At 42.7% G+C, this 18,317-nt stretch overlaps 1 protein-coding gene across 4 annotated transcripts; it reads left to right on the forward strand.

Annotated features, from left to right (window-relative positions):
• Nucleotides 1-2,021: 2,021 nt before the first annotated feature.
• On the forward strand, nt 2,022-17,068 carry coro1cb (coronin, actin binding protein, 1Cb). 4 transcript variants are annotated; one of them, XM_034602168.1, is made up of 11 exons: nt 2,022-4,097; nt 11,037-11,236; nt 12,871-12,993; nt 13,284-13,413; nt 13,618-13,799; nt 13,936-14,055; nt 14,402-14,506; nt 14,596-14,741; nt 15,213-15,270; nt 15,418-15,660; nt 16,078-17,068. In XM_034602168.1, the coding sequence occupies exons 1-11, from the start codon at nt 2,126-2,128 to the stop codon at nt 16,198-16,200; spliced, it is 3,402 nt and encodes a 1,133-aa protein (XP_034458059.1). In that variant the 5' UTR covers nt 2,022-2,125; the 3' UTR covers nt 16,201-17,068. The 4 variants fall into 4 exon arrangements, with proteins under 4 accessions (XP_034458059.1, XP_034458060.1, XP_034458061.1 ...); XM_034602169.1 differs by having other exon boundaries at nt 16,081-17,068; XM_034602170.1 differs by lacking the exon at nt 2,022-4,097 and adding an exon at nt 6,660-7,045.
• The last annotated feature ends 1,249 nt before the right edge of the window (nt 17,069-18,317 follow it).

Raw genomic sequence — 18,317 nt, forward strand, 5'->3', positions numbered from 1 at the left:
GGATCAATGTGAGCAACATCATATCCTAAAACCAGCCTGTGTCGTGACAATACAAACGCTGCTGAAAGACAAGCCTATTGTTACATGTTCTGTAAATTCTATTAGTGTGTGTTTGTGTTGTGCGTGTCGCAGAAGCACAAACACACCGTCAGATGAACTCAATGATTGCTTTAAGTTAAACTTACCATTCATACATTACTCTAAGCCAACAAATTTTTAAGCTTAAATTAAAAATGTTGACCCTTTTAATTATAGCTTAATACTTAAACTGTTAATCTGTCAATTGTAACAACCATTAACTATTGCTTATATTTTGTATTTCATCCACCACATTTAACTCTTATGTAATACTTTTATTTTGTATTTGAACCATTTATCCATCACTGTTAACTAACTGTTAATCAATTGCTTTTATTTTGTTTATCCATCCAAATTCTCAGCTGCCTGGCACTTTCAGCATGTGGTGTTCAGATTTCAAAGTTGGATCAATATACATAAATATAGTTCTTTATAGATTATTTATTTATAGATAAAAAGGAGCCAATAAACATCAAGGGGAATCATTTTTATTTATGTGCTGTGGACAAGTATGTTCATGTAATGGACTGACAAGTGTCACTCAGCACTTCTTATGCTTCAAATACCACGAGCAGCGGAGCACATGATTGCAGCCAAGGGGTGAAGAGGTTCTGTCACCTCTCTTTCCTCACTCACTTCTCAACTCCAGAAACCAACGGCTCTTTAGGAGGAAATGTGGCATTTTGGGATTCAACATAATCCTAAACCAACTGTTAGGTTAAGTTATGTGTACAGGAGCTGTCCCTTTAGTTGTGCGTTTGCAGCCTAAAAATACTCCTGATTCCAAATGCCACTTTAAAGCCCGTTGAGCCGTTTTCCCTTTGTAATAATCTCTCCTCCACCATCCATCATGTCGGTGGTTAAACTCTCATCGGGCGCCGCACAAACAGTTCGGTTCAGCAGTCGAGCCACTTGTGACTCGCATCACGTATTCCAGGTGACCTTTCTATAGACCCGGCCGTAACCAAAACAATCACAAACATTGAGATAGTTTGAAGGGAGGCGCACAAAGAAACCTTGTCTCCAAACCGGTAATTGACAGTGCGTGATGTCCCACACTGCGCTGGCTCGGAAGAGACATGTTTGTACAAAATTAGTTATCAAATTCACAAATCCTGACAAACAAGACTTTGATGTAATTGAAGACTTATTAATATACATCTTAAAATGTAACGTCCGTGTATTTGGAAGTATTTAAGAGAACGCATTTTTCTCTGGGCATTATATTTGACCTTGGCACCTGGCGGATGATCGCTTATCTCACTTGTCTTGTTTCCTTTTTGGCCTACTGACTCACTGGCAGCAGTCGGACCTTTAATTATAGCAACAGCAGCATTCCTTTGTGACAGAATGGGGGGAGATAGGCAGAGAGGCCATGGGAGGGCAAGTGTGAGCCATATAGACGAATATACAAAAATAGAGAAAGATTCACGATAGTCATAGATGGACAGCAGTGTCTGTTGTGTGGTTTAATTTCATTAGGACGGGGAGGAACGCCATCCTTATTAGGCTACTATAACTACGCCGCTGTGTCTTGACATTTGTCTCTCTCTTTTCCTAATGCTAAGACCGAACAACGACCATGGGCCAGAAGCTGGAGAAGCTGTCGGAGAAAGACGAAGAGTCGCACACTACTTCAGAGTGTTCTGAGCAAACTGGAGAGACTGAGCAGTCGGAGACAAGAGGGCGAGATGAGATCATGGATCAGGACAACTGCAGTTTTGCGACCCCTCAGAGTATTGATGGGATTAGTGGGAGCAATGTCAGTGGCCTGGCGACCGGGCACGCACAGGAGCACGCACGGGAGCACGCAGTCACTTCTGCACGTACAGACTCCCAAACTGGGCAGCCAATCAGGCCCCTGTGTCAACAGCAGCACCCTTTCAACACTAGGGGTAAGTGGGTGGGTGGAGACAGGGAGAGCCGGAGTGTCACACGAACTGTCGAGGAGTCAAGAACTGTTCTGAGACCTAAAGACACCAGTCAAACTTTAATCCTGAAGCAAGGCTCTGCGAGTGAGGCTGTGGTCTGTACGAGGACTACGGCTATGGAGGAGAAGGGAAATGGGAGGAAATCCGAAACTGGCTGCAGCAAGTTAGATCCTGACACTCGAAGCAGGGGTCTAACAGCCTCAGGTGATCCCACCAATGACGAGGACTTTGTGGTGCTTGAGAGGGATGAAACCTGGATGTCTTCTGATGGAGAAAATGATCCTTTCGGTGCTAGGATAAAAACAGAGAACCTTCAATCATCCACTAAAAGAAGAGTTGAGGAAGACGCTTCTGCAACTTACTGTGACGATAACCTTTCCCAACCTTCCAGGAATAACCCTCAAGGGATATGTTGCGAAAATAAAAGCAGAAGAACGTCTGACGTGCGTTTAGTTACGGCTGAAAGTGTGGAAGCACGTGCTGGAAGTTCACCCGCTGCCTGTCTAGAGAGTGAAATGGGTCACCGTTTGGCTGAAGTGACAGGCAGCAGGTGTCAGCTAAAAGGAGTCAGTCATTTGGAGGCTGCCCACGCTGAGACAACTGGGAGAGGCAAAGCAGAGAGGGAGCAAAACAACAGCAGTAGGTATTTGGGAAACATGCTTGATGACGCCGGTTGTTTGAATGCACAGGGAGAGCAGGGTGGGGAGAATAAGGAGTGCCACAATTCAGGATTTGATGTACAAAAAACAAAAGTTGAAAAATCCTTTCTGAACAGGTTTGCTGATGCTGTTTCTAAGAGAGCTAAAGCAGGTACTGGTAGTTCATGCACTAAGAAAGAGGATGACGGAGCATTAAGAAGAGCAGCCGACTCGCACCCCCCAAAGGCCAAGGCCCATAGATCTGAAATACCACAGCGAGACCATCCCTCATTCTCACTGGAGCAATGCGATGCGATCCCCTCTCTTCCGCTGCCAGGGAATGAAGCCTGCGATGAAAAGATACAGGTAGCAAACTCAAAGAGGGAGAGGGAGCTCGTTTTTTTCTCTGCCGTCGTGACGCCTCCACCTTTAACTCATTTGTTGACGAAGAAAGACACAACTATGGAAACACAAAACGACACAAGCGTGGCCAACTCACAGATGCCCAACTCATGCGATTCCAAAGATGAGTCTCTGCCAAAGGAAAAGCTCAAAGTTAAAGGTCCACCTCCACCGGTCCCCAAAAAGCCTAAAAACCCATTGATAAAGCTCAAAACTGCACAATTAATGTCCACTGATGTGCAAAGAAGAAACAAAGCTCATCCGCATTCTGAGGAGAAGGCCAAGAGAAGACACACTTTTCATTTTAACAAAGACTTTCCAGGTAACACACCAACTAACCAGGACATGTGTTTGCTGTGGGACGAAAGAGGCACTTACATCGCGCCCACCAACATGCGCCGGCTCTCGGCTGACCTTGAGCCATGTCAACATCGTTTACTCGGACGCATGGATGATCAGTACAGCGATATGATTGACTACGACTACTGTGCGCGCATGGCAAACCTGTCTCCGGATAGAGAGCTGCAAAACCTGGACATGTCGAAGAGAAGAAGATCCCTGGGGAGACGATCCAGCTATAACAGCTCGCCTCCTCCTGTTGCGAAAAAGCCCTCAAAACCCTTTACGTCCACAGAAAGTCTACACATGCCAGAGGTCATGTCCGACGTAGAAGTCCAGAGACCAAGACCTGCTTGCTCACGGAGAAGAGAAATCTACCCCGAGCCCCTATATGAGAAAGTCAACGCACAGGACAGCAACGACAATCATGCTTACTACAGTTACCGTGAAGATGAGACGGTTCCCGGTGGTGATTGGGACGCAGGACATGACAGTGAGGTGGGCTCCTACAAGCCTGTGTCAGAAATTGTCAAGGAAGCAAATCAAATGCAGAGACGTCCGGGTCGGGTCAAAGCTGAAGGGGTCAAAGCTGAGGTTCGAGTGGCAGAGCAGGGTCCAAGTGTGAAAGTGTCCCAAATAAAGAACGCCTTCGACGTACCCAAGAAATCCAAAGAGAGACCACAGGAAGTGCAACCACCTCCAAAAAAAGGTAAGGACTTAGGACTGAAGCAGCAATGTAATGTTCCGGTTAGGTTTCATCACTCTCAGGCAACAAAAGAAAGTTTGGATAAACCCTCTGTTAACTACTTGCCCAGCACTAAATACCAGACAGACTAAATAAGCAATTAGCTGGTGAAGCTAGTGGAGCATTTAGCTGCTAAAGAGCCTGATACTTCCAAACAGTATGTGAATGTTTGACTTGACAAGTCTACATGAATGCTAATCTAATAGTATCAGAAAAGCTCTGTTTTTGCTGATATTTTATTTTTTGTTGTACTTAACTAAAAGCAGCTGATGTGTTCATGCTCAATGAAAAACTGCAACAACTCTGTCAGTGAGGGAACAACAGGATCTCAGTTACATAAAACATGACATCTAAACTTTTAAACCAAATTCTATTAAGAGCCTTGTTTTTCTTGTCTGGTTGCGAGGGTAATTTAATAAAACACCAAAGCAGGATTTTCCCAGACAATGTTTTTCACATGGTTCAGCTATGCCTCAGTAGCATTTACATAATTGTTGAAGATAGAAGAAAATAATGCATGTTTCATATTCCTGTCATTGACTCAATCAGTTGATCTTCTTATTAAAATCTCAGCCCCTGTTCACCTAATTTTTTCCTACACTCAAAACATGTGCAGCTCTTTACACTCTCATTCACTGCTAAGTGTAAATTTGAGTATTAATGTGTTCATCCATCCTAATTATCTCGGTAGCAGTCTTGGAAACTGTCCATGATGTTTTCTCACCTTCTGCTAATTCACACTGGGACAGGCTCCAAGATCCTCTCCCATAGAATGAAAATAAGTATTGAAAATAAATATGAAATAAGCAAATACATGTGGTTTGTTTCTGCTACATGTCCCATCTCTTCGTTTACAAAAAATATATAGCTTTTAAAATGTGTATATTTTAGATACAAGATTTTACAATAATCTCTCAGTAACTTGAACCACTACAATATTATATCGCACATGTACGCACCAACCTCAAAAGAATCCAACTAAAGGTCAACGTACTAGCTTTTTATCCTGTTTTCCACACCAGAAGGTCGACTCAGGTGTCATATATGATCTGCTGACATACGAGCTCAGTAGCTGTTGCAATCCATTAATCAATAACACTTACAGGTCTTATCTTTGGTGGGTTTTTGAAAGTTAATTCTTGACCTTGCAGAAGAGTGTGTGATATGATTCAAAGTGCTGGAAAAATCCATTAAATTGGAGCTTGAGAATGAATTATATTGTCATACTATTGTTTCTAACGTAAAGAAACTTGCACTTTCAGATTGTGTATTCAACACTAACTAATATCCAACACCCTTTAGTTTAGTTATTTTTCCTTACTTTACTTTATAGTCACAATCTCAGCTGCTGTAATTAAAATTGTAATCAACTTTATTTAAATGATGCTTTCAAAGCCATTCAAAGCCAAAAAGGAAACATGCCTCATCAGCACTTCATGTTCTAGTGGAGGGCGTGTTAATTGAGTTTATTTTTGGCGTTTAATTGGATGCTTGATTACATCAACTTAAGGACGTGCGAATAATCTGTTGATGTATGTTAAGAGGTTGAACTATGAATTCAGACACTGCCGTGAAAATTTAGTGAAGTAATGTGTTTAACTGACAATACTGTATATGAAATTAATGGTGGGAGAAAATGGACTGACTTAAAGAGTAGCACATGCAACGCATTAAGCGGTGATAAAATCTATCAATTCATATTTTATAAACATATATTAACGTTTTCACTTGTTTTTGGTCATCTTCTTCTCCACCACACCTCCCTGCCAGCGTAAAGTTTTGTCCTCCTCACACCGATGTACCTTACACCTCATCTTACAACAACATTCAAATCTCATCTGAGTTTTTGCAATTTGTATAAAAGAACTGAATAATTTAACAATGCCAATTTGTGTCTAATACCCAATTAAAAAACGTGGGACCTTTATCTGTATTCACATATAAACATCAGGTTAAAATGAGACACTCTGTGGAATAAACTCCTGTAGCTTGACAATTCAGCCAAGGAGTGAAAATCTAATTAAATCAAATATACTTTACTGTCCCCATGGGGACATTTTCCTCGGGCCAGAGTGCTACAGCAGCTGCAGAACAGAACATTGTGCAACAAACAACAAAAACAGTACACAAGGACATATTGTGTAAGACCCAGAATAACAACACAGAATAAAAGTGAGTTGAATATTGCACCTGCCCCAATTCCTGACAAGGCAAACAGGTAAAGGTTGACAGCTGATTCTCCTGGGTGTGTGTGGTGTTTGGGTGGGGGGTTTCTTTATTGTGAATGAACAGGACAGGCTGGGGTTGGGGATGGGATTGGACAGAGGGGGGAGGGGAACAAGGACCCTGACTCAAAAGATGCTGCTGGCTCCTAAATGCACAGTGGAACAGATCCGTGCATGATGACCAGAGCCAGTGGATGTATTTAGAAAACAGACACGAAGATGACATGTGGAGGAACTCAAGCTTCCCTGCAGACCCATCCCCGATCACACACAGCCTCGGGGGGTGGTGAGAGGGGGGGTGAAATCTGACTTCTTCTTTTGCGCATGTGCAGTAGCTGGTTTCCACAGTAGCCTATTGAATTTAATAACGATGAGAATAGACGATTGCTAGTCTTCTACCGCAGGTGAGGAGCGGACAGGGGATGCTCCATTCGTGCACCGGCGTCCTGAAGCACCACTCGATTTAAACAAAAAAAAAAAACAAAAAAAAAAAAGAAGAGAACAGGGGGTCTGCGGACAGTGAGGGGGAATCAGAGCAAAGCGGCTGGGCTGTTTTCTGTGGAGACACCAGAGCAACGTCCTGCAGGATAAGGGCGCGACTCTACCACCACATTCATGTGTTGTGATTGATTCCCCCCCCCCCCCCCCCCGCGTGCGTACGAGAATCGTGCATAGATTTAGGAGGAGGTAAGAAACATTTTTTTCAATAAAATAAAAGTCTTCGGAGCATTGTGCGTTTTCTCCATGTGACGCGTGGACCGGGGCCGTGCAGCATCCGTCGCTGGACGGGATCGGGAGCGGGAGCAGCCAAAAACCCGTCGGGGTGGAAATGTCTGCACTTGCGTCAGCTGGCGGAGCTCCACCGCGGCTAGCAGCTAGCGGCGTTAGCCTAGCTCGAACCGAACCGTGGATGTAGAGCACAGTGTCCGGCCGGAGGAGGGTGGTTTAACACTGTAGCCGGGTTCGAAAGCTCTGTATTGGTTTAACTCACCATGGTGTCAGTGGTGTGATGGTTTCTAATGAATGGCAGCACCACCCGTCTCGCCTCTTTGCGGTGCCTCTGTGTCGGCGGCTGTGGAGACGGGACCATCCCCCGGCACAGCTGCCCGGAGCTGGGGGGGCAGCGCGGCGGAACACGGGCGAGAACAACCGTTAGCCTCCCCTGTTAGCATCGCTGCCACCTCTAAATAAAACACCATGTTTTTATTAAAGTGAAAACCTCAAGCTTGGTGGCGTTTGTGAGTGAGAGCCACATCTGGGGCGTACTCACCAAAATATCAATCTGCACAGCCGGGTCCTGACCCCCTTGTTTCATTAGCAAGCGTTGGCTAACTAAAGCTAACAGCATTATCTGCTGGGTTTTTTAAAACCGCTGCTTGGTTCTTTGTTAAAATATCACACCTGCGTGTCATCGTCACCTGGATGATGTGATTTACAGCATCTTGTTCTAATGGAGGGAGGAGGAGGGGACACACGGTTAGCTCCGTGCTAACAGGAGCTAACGTTAGCCAGCGGCGACCATTGTTTCACTGTGCACAGCTGCTCCCGGTGATTCGAGAACCAGACCGTGAATCCTGCACATGTGTGTACAGACAGAAACAAGCCGGGGATGGGATGAGCTCCGGCTGGGGAGAGGTGGTGGTGATGGGGGGGTTCGGTGGCGGTGTGCACACCCATTTAGTCGCATTGTCCAGACACTGGAAACAACAGACCTGAGGGAGGAGGAGGAGGGTGAGGGAGGCAGATGTTGACTACACCTTATTAATGACAGAGAAGACATCAGTGTTTCCTTGGATCATCATATTTTAAGCATTAGCTGCAGCAGCAGCAGGAGAATGAGTGAGTGCACATCCATCAGCCAGGCCTCCATGATACAGATCAGTGCTGCTGGGGTGTAGTGAAGAGAGCAGCATGCTGTTGAGATGCATGACATCAAGTGAAGCCTGCGAGAGCTGAGCTGCTCATCTCGTCAGGTGCATGTGAGGAGGGAGAGGAGCTTCTCTTGCATGGAGGCTGAACACCGGCTGAGGGAACATGCTGTTCTGTTAAACAGTGTCCAGGCATCAGCTCTGCAGGAGCCTGGTCAGTGATCATGACTCTGTGGGCCATCGCTCTGTGAATCAAGGCCCTTTACAGGAGGAGTGTGGGATTCATAAGACGTGTCGTGTCCAGTAATCCATTTTAAAACTGATCATTATCTCACATTGTCACTGATTAAAGTATCTGAGGCTGCGTGTTAGAGCTCAACCACTTTAATGCTTGGCTGATAATATTGGCTGATATGAGCTAAGGGTGGGCGATACGGTCATCAGCAATTATCAAGATGAATGTCACATTATTGTTTTTATTAACAGTAAAACAATTTACAAATCTGAGGTACACCAGTTATGTTTTACATATTCTCACCATGCTTTAACAATGCATAAGCACTATATCAATATATCTTAGAATTCTGTTATATTGCTATTAATTAAAACTACATTGTGATAGTAATGGGTAGTTTATTATTGCCCGGCCCTAATATGAGCTTTTCACAGACATGTAAGTGTTGGTATATGTTTGCCACTATATGCTGATATGAGAACCTTTATCTTGCAAAGTAAACATTGCAGAAAATATGTGTATTTAATGTGTTCATTAAATGTAAAAAAAATAATTATATCGGTGTCCGCATTGGCCCCTAAAAAATCCACATCTGTCCAACTCTAGTAGATGTGTAATATTTTGAGTTGTATGATCTGTGTCCATTATTTGTACATGCTATTTTGTGTCAGACTTGTCATTTGAAAATTCATTTAGTTTGACTGTGTTCAACACAACCACTGTTACCTCAAGTTTCTTCTTTCAGGTCAAATAACTGAAAGCACTTGTGAGGTTGTATTAGTAGATACTGGCTTAAAGGTTATATTATTGTATTCAGATTGGGCCTTGCAACGTATTGCATAGTGTTTTAGCATAATCATTAAAAAACACAGATATTTTTTGTATAATTATATCTTTAATTGAATCTTTATTTTGTCCAGTTCTTTGCAAAACTGTTCTGGTGCATGAAAGCAAATCCAAGTTTCTATACTGGATCCAGACGGCTGTGATTCATCTCTTCCATTTTCATAATCTGTGATCGAACATGAAGAAGCAGGTGGTTTGGTGTGATGGCGTCTTAACTGGAGACAAATCTCAGCATCCGGTATAACAGCACAGTACGTCGCCTCAGACTGGCAGCGTAATTACTGCCCTGCGGCACTATAGTTTCCACATAATTACACCGCAAAGCATGCCACTAAAACTGTGAAATATCTCCATCACTTATGAAAGGATTTATAATAGATGGTGCTAAGACGAGGCAAGTTCCTGGGGGAATTTCTATTGTGTTTGGTTTTCATGTCGCGGCCGCAGATCTCATGAAGCCAACACTTGACTCTGATGTGGGAACATTTGTCTGTACTTGATAAATGACATCTCTTGAAGCAGAAAAGTGAGTGAGGGAGTTCAGTGTCACAATGAGAGCCGAATTTAGAGCGTCTCCAAAATCTCGGTGCAGCAACAGGCCATCTGTGGTGTGCCCACTGTTTCAAAGATAAAGTAAAACGTCACTGATGACTGCTTTCATTGTGTCCCAATGAAATAGATCCTAAATTATAACCAAGCTTGTAACAGCACTACTGCAATACGTACAAAAAAAACATTGTTTAAAGTTTGAGAATAAGACTCATTCAAGAATTTTATTGTTACCACTAAAGTTTTCTTTTTTGTCCTTGTAGCCAGGGAAGGCAAAGAATGAATTCTTGATTAATTAAACTTTTAATCCAGAAAGATGAGATGATGATGCTGTAGTTTTCAGGAAATAATAATCAAATGTCATCAAGACGTAAAAAGGATATAGAGCTATTTCAGATTCAGATTGTATTAGAAACTTGAACGTGGGGTTTATAATAGGAAGTGAGTTCCCTTTAAAATTTCTTCATCTTAAACCTTGAAAGAGTTGCCTCATTTTTTCCCTGAATGATTCCGCGTGGCTGCAGATTTGGGTTTTGCTGTCATTTGCAGAAATGGAAGTAACTTTTACGAGACGTCATCATAAAGTCCACAAAGCATCTACTCATAAAGACTGCTAAAGCTTTGTGTTACTAAGAACTCTCCACACACTGTGAATGCTAAGATATGTACTAAGTTTATTTAATTGGATCTGGAGATGTGAGGCAGTTTGATGAATATACAGTTTATATTCAATATGTGCACATAAAAGGTTGAAATGCCTCAGTTGACAAACTGTATTGTTGATATAAATCTTTCTACCTAAACATAGTAACAACCTCAACATCCCTGCGTTTGCAGAACTTGAACCTTTTTTCCTCTCAGACGTTTGGGAAATTGCCCTAAGATAAGGAGGTAAACACAGCTGGAGGAAGAAAAAACAGCTTCTCATGTTTTCCAGTAGGAAGAGCTGATTTATTTGCTTTGCATGCACAGGAACAAACTGAGTCACAGGGAATAAATGTAATCTCACATCAGACAGACTGTGCTGGCTGTACGCCCAACGTTCCCCTTCAAGGTTTCCTCAGCAAGCTCAGCGGTGACAGAAGGATGCTCACTTCAGGATTTTATATCTGCCACTTTCCGTTTTTGTGCTTTTTATACAAAAAGGTGTTAATTTACTTGCTCTTATTTCTCTCCGCAGATATGTTGCGGCGAGTTGTGCGACAGAGCAAGTTCCGTCATGTCTTCGGTCAGGCCGTGAGGAACGACCAGTGCTATGATGATATCCGCGTCTCCAGGGTCACATGGGACAGCTCCTTCTGCGCCGTCAACCCCAAATTTGTTGCCATCATCATCGATGCCAGCGGGGGAGGAGCATTCCTTGTACTTCCTCTACAAAAGGTCAGATGCTGTGCGACTCTCCCTCTTGTTCGAGACATGAAAAAGCTTTGGTTTGGTTTTTAGGTCCATTGCAGAAGAACTGTAAGGACCAGATTTGCCCAACCTATTAAAAATTTAAATAAGAATGAGTTCACTCAAGGTCCGAGTACAGCGTCCCTCTTAATCTGTGAGGCTGCTGTAATACACTCAGATCAGCTGACACGAACAAGCAGTACAACACGATTTACAGCTCTGCTCTTCAAATCTGCTCCTCAAGGCTGTTTTGGAAGTTTTAGTTCTGCTCTGGTGGATAATGAACCACAACTGCTCCGTCTGTGCCTCTGCTCAGGCAGACTTCATGTCATATGTCCCTTTTTACATATTAAAAATACGATTAATGTCCATATCCACGTAGTAATTACTCCTCTGAATGATTTTTTTTCTGAAAGCTCTGGTACCGTTTGGGTAGAACATGCAAGAGGCAGGACATGACGCATAAATTCTGACCGAGTCTCTTAGCGTTACTGTAACTTGTTTGAGCATCGGCCCTTATCACCAAAAGCTCTTGAATGTCATATTTTAGATTTTCCAACTACATTCTTCCAACTTTGCGTCCATGTGTTAGAGATGTCAACAACACACCCGCTCACTGACTGTGACGTGATTTTCTTTATTCTCACATGGGCTCACTCTGATATTTTCTTGACGTTTTAGCTTGAGCAAGGGTCCAGACCCTGTCTGAAAGCAACTTGTAAAAAGTTATATTCTAATGGCATGTTGATGTTTTTTTAATCTAAACCCTTCTGTAACCCTACTCATGTTGGCTTTAACCAACAGATAGGGTTAAACATCTGTGTCTCTTAAAGACCAAAGCTGGACACAGAGGGTGTAAATCAGAGGCTGTGGCAGTGTACTGTCATATTCTAGCATTCAGAACATGTGCTGAATCAATTCTCTATAGGCGCGGTCATCAGTGCTCTGCTGCTGTGACCCCGTGCTGCTGAACCCTGAGGCTCATATCTGTTGTAAAACCCCCTGATAATCAATGTGTAAATCTGCCTGGTAGTAAAGGGATGTGATGTGTATCCTGTTACACTTCCCTCGTTCAGGACATGATATCCACAGGGGGGGGCTCTGACAGTATTGTAGGCCACTGGGTTAATGAATTTATATTGCACACACTGTGTAATGCACGGGGTGTAAGTTTGGGATGCTCTAGTATCCATCCCTGATGAGATTTGGTCATCACAGTAAAAACATGTTAACTTTGTGCTCATGTGACAATTACGTTTTTAAAATCCAGTCTCCATGACACTGCCGTCCACTGTGAATTTACTTTTCAGGTTTTGCAACTTAGAGTTTAAGTTCAGTCTCATTTGAAACTTCCCTCTTCTCTTTTAGTCGTTCACCACAATTAAATACATTTTGGGGAAATAATTGGTTGAAGTGTTACTTCCTCTTTTTCCTGGTTTTAAGAACTAGATGTTGTTTAATATTAGAATAAATACAGTTTGAGTTGACGTCTGATTTTTTAAAGTTAGTGTTTCAGCTGTAAATGTCAGTCGCTTGTTCTGTAGCCACGTATGAAGTCAGTTGTTAAATAAAGCTCACAGCCTTTAACCCCTTTGTAACAGAACTGCCCTCTCTTCCTTTAGACCGGCCGCATAGACAAGGTCTACCCGACAGTATGTGGTCACACGGGCCCAGTGCTGGACATCGACTGGTGTCCTCATAATGACCTTGTCATTGCGAGCGGCTCCGAGGACTGCACAGTCATGGTAAAGTCACAGTTAATCTCTAAATAGCATGTGATGCATGTGAAGATTCCTTCATGGTTTATTATGCTAGTGCTATTTAACAGAGTATCACATATGAATACATGGAATACCTTATTGTGTCATATAATATCCTGTTATTTAGAAATCTTTTTAAAGCTGTAATGTCGAGTATTTGTTGACATCAATATATTTCCATCACTTCTTCACTGTAAAAGGTTTTATGCCGCTAGTGTTTTCCTGGCTGTATGTAAAGCTGCTAAGTTTGATTTCTTTCTTCTTATGTACTGTAGGTTTGGCAGATCCCTGAGAACGGGCTGGAGAATCCCCTCTCAGAGCCTGTGGTCGTGTTAGAGGGCCACTCTAAGAGGGTCGGGATCGTGTCTTGGCATCCCACTGCTCGCAACGTTCTCCTCAGTGCAGGTAAGCGTTGACTGGAGCCTCTGCTACGTCCTCTGCCCTCAGCCGGTCTGCCATTTGTCCACTGTGCACAGCTGAACTCCATATCTGTCCAACTCTCTCAGGCTCCGCCCTCTGTCGTGTTGCTTTGTGTGATGCAGATTTCCTAAAAATACACTTGGAAACAGAGGTGTGTGCAGTCAGGCCGTGTGTGTGTGTCCATTTTAGGGTGTGACAACCAGATCATCATCTGGAATGTGGGCACGGGACAGGCCATGATCAACCTGGAGGACATGCACCCTGAGGTTATCTTTAGTGTCAGCTGGAACCGCAATGGCAGCCTGATCTGCACTGCCTGCAAGGACAAGAAGGTCCGCGTCATCGACCCCCGCAAGAAAAAGATTGTGACGGTGAATAGAAGCACTGAGGGGATTTTTTCTATTTTTTGATGGGGGGATAATATGCTTGACGTGTGGAATAATGTTTCCCAGAATCAGCGACCACGCAGCCATGGCCAATCTGACAGGTGTTTTTGTGTGTTTGCAGGAGAAGGACAAAGCCCATGAGGGAGCTCGACCAATGAGAGCCATCTTTTTAGCAGACGGAAACATTTTCACCACCGGATTCAGCCGCATGAGCGAGCGCCAGCTAGCCCTGTGGAAAAGTGTACGTCACTGTAGAGAATCCCTTTCAGTCTGTCACAGAAACATTGGTATCCACACGACACTTCAACTTTCATTGAACCTTGATTTGTACAGCCGCCTGTCCGAGATACACACAGATCAGCAGGTAACTGGTTTCAGTGTTGAGGCTGATCAGGCGACCCATTTGTGTCTCTAGCCTCTTCGCTCCAGCAGGGGGCGTCGAATTCAAAGAGAAACTCTTTTTTGTGATAATCTATATTTTGAGAATTATCAGCAGTAATTAGGTTTCAATCATTAATCACGGGCAGTAAATTATACAACTCAAGGTTCCTCTGAATTAATTCAAATGTTGAATCTTGTGTTACCAGGACAACATGGATGAGCCGATATGCGTTCAGGAGATGGACACCAGTAACGGGGTCCTGCTGCCCTTCTACGACCCCGACACCAGTGTAGTCTACCTGTGTGGAAAGGTGAGAGATTGTGTAATAAAGATACATCTGTGTTGTTTCTAATAATCAGATTCACAGACTCACGCTCGGCTCTGACTCTGTGTCCTCAGGGCGACAGCAGCATTCGGTACTTTGAGATCACAGACGAGGCACCGTTTGTTCACTACCTCAGCACCTTTTCCACCAAGGAGCCTCAGAGGGGCATGGGCTACATGCCCAAAAGAGGCCTGGATGTCAACAAATGTGAAATCGCAAGGTAGCTATGTTTTGTTTTTACTTTGTCCAGATAGTGTGTGCTCCTGTGGATTAATATCATATATTTATATAATATACAGTCTGAAAAATACCCATAATTTTACAAGAGCAGATCAGTTTAACAAAATTCCAACTATATGTCATATCTCCACTCAGCCAAACGTTACTGTAAAGAGTCATCACTAGGACTTCAATTCATTTTCTTCAGATCAAAAAATACTGCATTTTTGCTTCAAAAAGTGAAACAGGTTAGTCCTCTAGAGTTTGTTGCAGATTATTAGTAGTCAGCTGTAAACATTAGTTTATTGTCATTAAGTTCCTTCTATCTATTATATCTTAATAGCTATGACAGAAATATTAATAAATATAATATAAACACCTGGTAATATGTACATGTAAGTAATAGACGGAAAGACTATTGCGTTCCCTTTTAAGATAAAATTAAAATGAATAAACCTTCTCTTCTTGGCAGGTTTTACAAATTACATGAGAGAAAATGTGAACCTATCATCATGACAGTCCCACGTAAGGTGAGTCTGTTTCTGTCAAGTAACAAATGCGCTCTTCTTTCACTGTTGCTATATATATAATGCAGTTTTTCTCTATCTGTACCTTTTTAGCATTTTGCACAATCCTTAATTTTCCTTTTGACATTTCCTTTCTCTCCACCTGCCCAGTCGGATCTGTTCCAGGACGACCTGTATCCAGACACGGCCGGCCCCGACCCCGCCCTGGAGGCAGAGGGCTGGTTTGCCGGCAAGAATGGAGGCCCCATCCTCATCTCGCTCAAAGATGGCTACGTCTCCACGAAGAGCCGTGACCTGAAAGTGGTCAAGTCAAACGCCCTGGAGACCAAGTCAGCGACGAAAGTAGAGAACACCCCGACTGTCCAGAAGCACGTTCCTCCACCGCCCTCAGTCGTGAGTGTTGAACACCTGCACAGCTCTCATGCTTCTGTCTTTAGTAGATTTTTACTAATAGTTCAACGTGATCTAACTAGGTTCTTAAAACAGATGTGTTTCCTCTCAGTCAAACTGCTCAGAGATGTTCTTTTAAACTTGCACACAGCTTTTTCTGCTGACATGGGCACTCTCCCACTCACAGTAATTATTATGGTTGGAACAATTCACAGAAGTTATGGATCAGCACATACTTTGGTATTTGGGTCACAATTCAGTGGAGCAGCAAAGGAAAATGTTAACAGCTCCAGATCTTCGAGGCCTGTGAAGTCCCTGCTTATTTTACCAAGATTAATTGCTAGATTTTATTTGAAAATCGACAAAGTAAATATACACGTCCGACAAAGATCTTGAGTTAACTCTCTGTGAATGTTTCAGCAGAAGATAGAAGACAAACTGGAAGAGGTGCTCCGAGAGTTCAAGTCACTCAGGGACCGCGTCATCCTCCAAGACCGTCGAATCGCCAGACTGGAAGACCAGGTCGCCAAGGTCTCCATGTAAGACGCGGCCCCTTCCCGGGGACCGCTCGTTGTTTTGGAGAGGAATCGAATGGACGGCGTCAGCCACGGCCAAATTCTCCCGATTCGGCTTCATTCAGCTCGACACCGCCTGCCCCTGCGACGGGTCGGAGCCTACATTCCAAGATGACCTTTTTATTTTTCTCATCAAGCCTCCGGTTTTACACGTTGCCCCGACACACACTGAGAAACGGAAAGAACTCTTGCAGCTCATTTTGAAGAAAAGACATTTTTTTTGTTGAAGGAAAAGTCTTAACCTTTTTTTGTTTGTTTTTTTCAAATTGTGGTAAAACATTCTTATGTGAAGTTTGTACTTACTACTCAGAAACTGTATGTAGCATCAGTATTTCCATTGTTCTTTTTTTTTTGTGTTGCCAAATATGAATCGTGTGCGGTTTCATGCACTGCTTTTACATTTATTTTCTATCCTGTTGTACATTCCCGTCACAACCTGGTAGAATGACGTAGTCGAGCTGGATTTTTTTGAAACAATAGCCGTTGAACTTTTTTCCTCCCACCAGTTTGTTCATTGATAAACCATCAGATTTATGAATGTGGAAGAATTCCTACGAAAAAAACGTTTGCTTCCTGTTCTTCTGGGGATTGAAATTCAACATTGGGTTTTAAAGGGGCGGGGAGGGGAGGGTGGGGAGGGGGTTTGCATCTCTCTGGTGTAAATGTTGTGCAAATGTAGTGGTGCCTCTTGTCACTGTCAAGGGTCAAACTAAAAGTTGCCCTCTCCAGTGCGTAGTTCGGTGTTGGGAAGGGACCACTCACCCAGCTTGTGTTTCACTGAACCCCCTGACAAACAGTTCTGTGCACATAATAAAGATTTTACACATGGAAACCTCCATTTTTACCTTTTCTTATCTTTTTCTTATCTTGCCTTCTGTCCACACACATCCCTCCGCTGGCATCAGATGTGGATTTGAAATCTCTGAGTTACACAGAGAAGAAACACGGACGTTTCAAGCTGGTAAAATGTGGTAATTCTACTTTTATGGATCTGAATAGTTCTTCCACTGCTGAGGCACATTTGTCTTTTAAGATAAGATAAATCTGTATTGATCCCCATGAGGGAAGTTCAGGTATTACAGCAGCCCGAGTACAGAACTACAACTGTTGTGGATGGAAGAAGAAGAAGAAGAAGAAGGTGGGTACTGGTTACATTACAACTCTGAGACAACATATCATTACTTTAATTATGCATTACTCTTACTGTTATTTATTTGTGTTATAACAAAAATATTATAGTGTATTTATAATATTATTTTATAATATTTTTTTACTGAAAATTGTGAAAAATATCTTCAACTTCAAATAACTCGTCGAAAGATATTTGATTCCAAAATGACTTCATCAATTATCAAAATGACCTAAACTGGTCTCATGTAGCATTCAAGCTATTGCTCATTCATGCCTACATTTCCCAGAATACCTTCAGAGGTGTGGAGGTGTGGTTTTAGTGCATGTAGTTTGTGCTAATGTTGCATCATGTCTCAAACGGAGAGGACCAAATAATAAACACTCAGCTTCAGTTAGTTGTACCTAATAAACTGCTTATTGTACAGTATATAATGCAATAATAATAAACCAAAAAAGTGATATATAACAGTTTGCAGTTTGCAGTTAACACCTGAGTCAAAAGTCACTTTCACAACATGTTTTTGAATATTTTAACACATAACACAACATAGCAACGTTCAAAACACTGAAAACAATTTTCATCTTCCTCTGCAGTTTTTCCACAACCACATCTCAGTGTGACTCATTAGAACAGGAAGTGACGGTTATGATTTTCAGACCAGAGGAACCTTTTTATTTCCTGTCTGTTTGTAACGTGGGAGGCCGAGCATTAGTCGCCTCGCTGTTATGTAACATTCACAACAGCCATGTTGCCAAAACAACACACTTCAGATTGATTGATTGAATAAATGGACTTTCAGGTTGATTGTTTGTAGTTTTATTAGATGTTTGGCAGCGACCAACTCTTTCTCTACATCAGTGGAATCGTTCTCTAATAGAATTCTATTAGTTCAGGTCAGAAAGGTTAAAAAGAGACACAGCTATAACTATAACATAAACATTTTATTCTTATTT

The sequence above is a fragment of the Hippoglossus hippoglossus genome, chromosome 12 (genome assembly GCF_009819705.1).
Source record: "Hippoglossus hippoglossus isolate fHipHip1 chromosome 12, fHipHip1.pri, whole genome shotgun sequence".
Taxonomy (NCBI): Eukaryota; Metazoa; Chordata; class Actinopteri; order Pleuronectiformes; family Pleuronectidae; genus Hippoglossus; species Hippoglossus hippoglossus.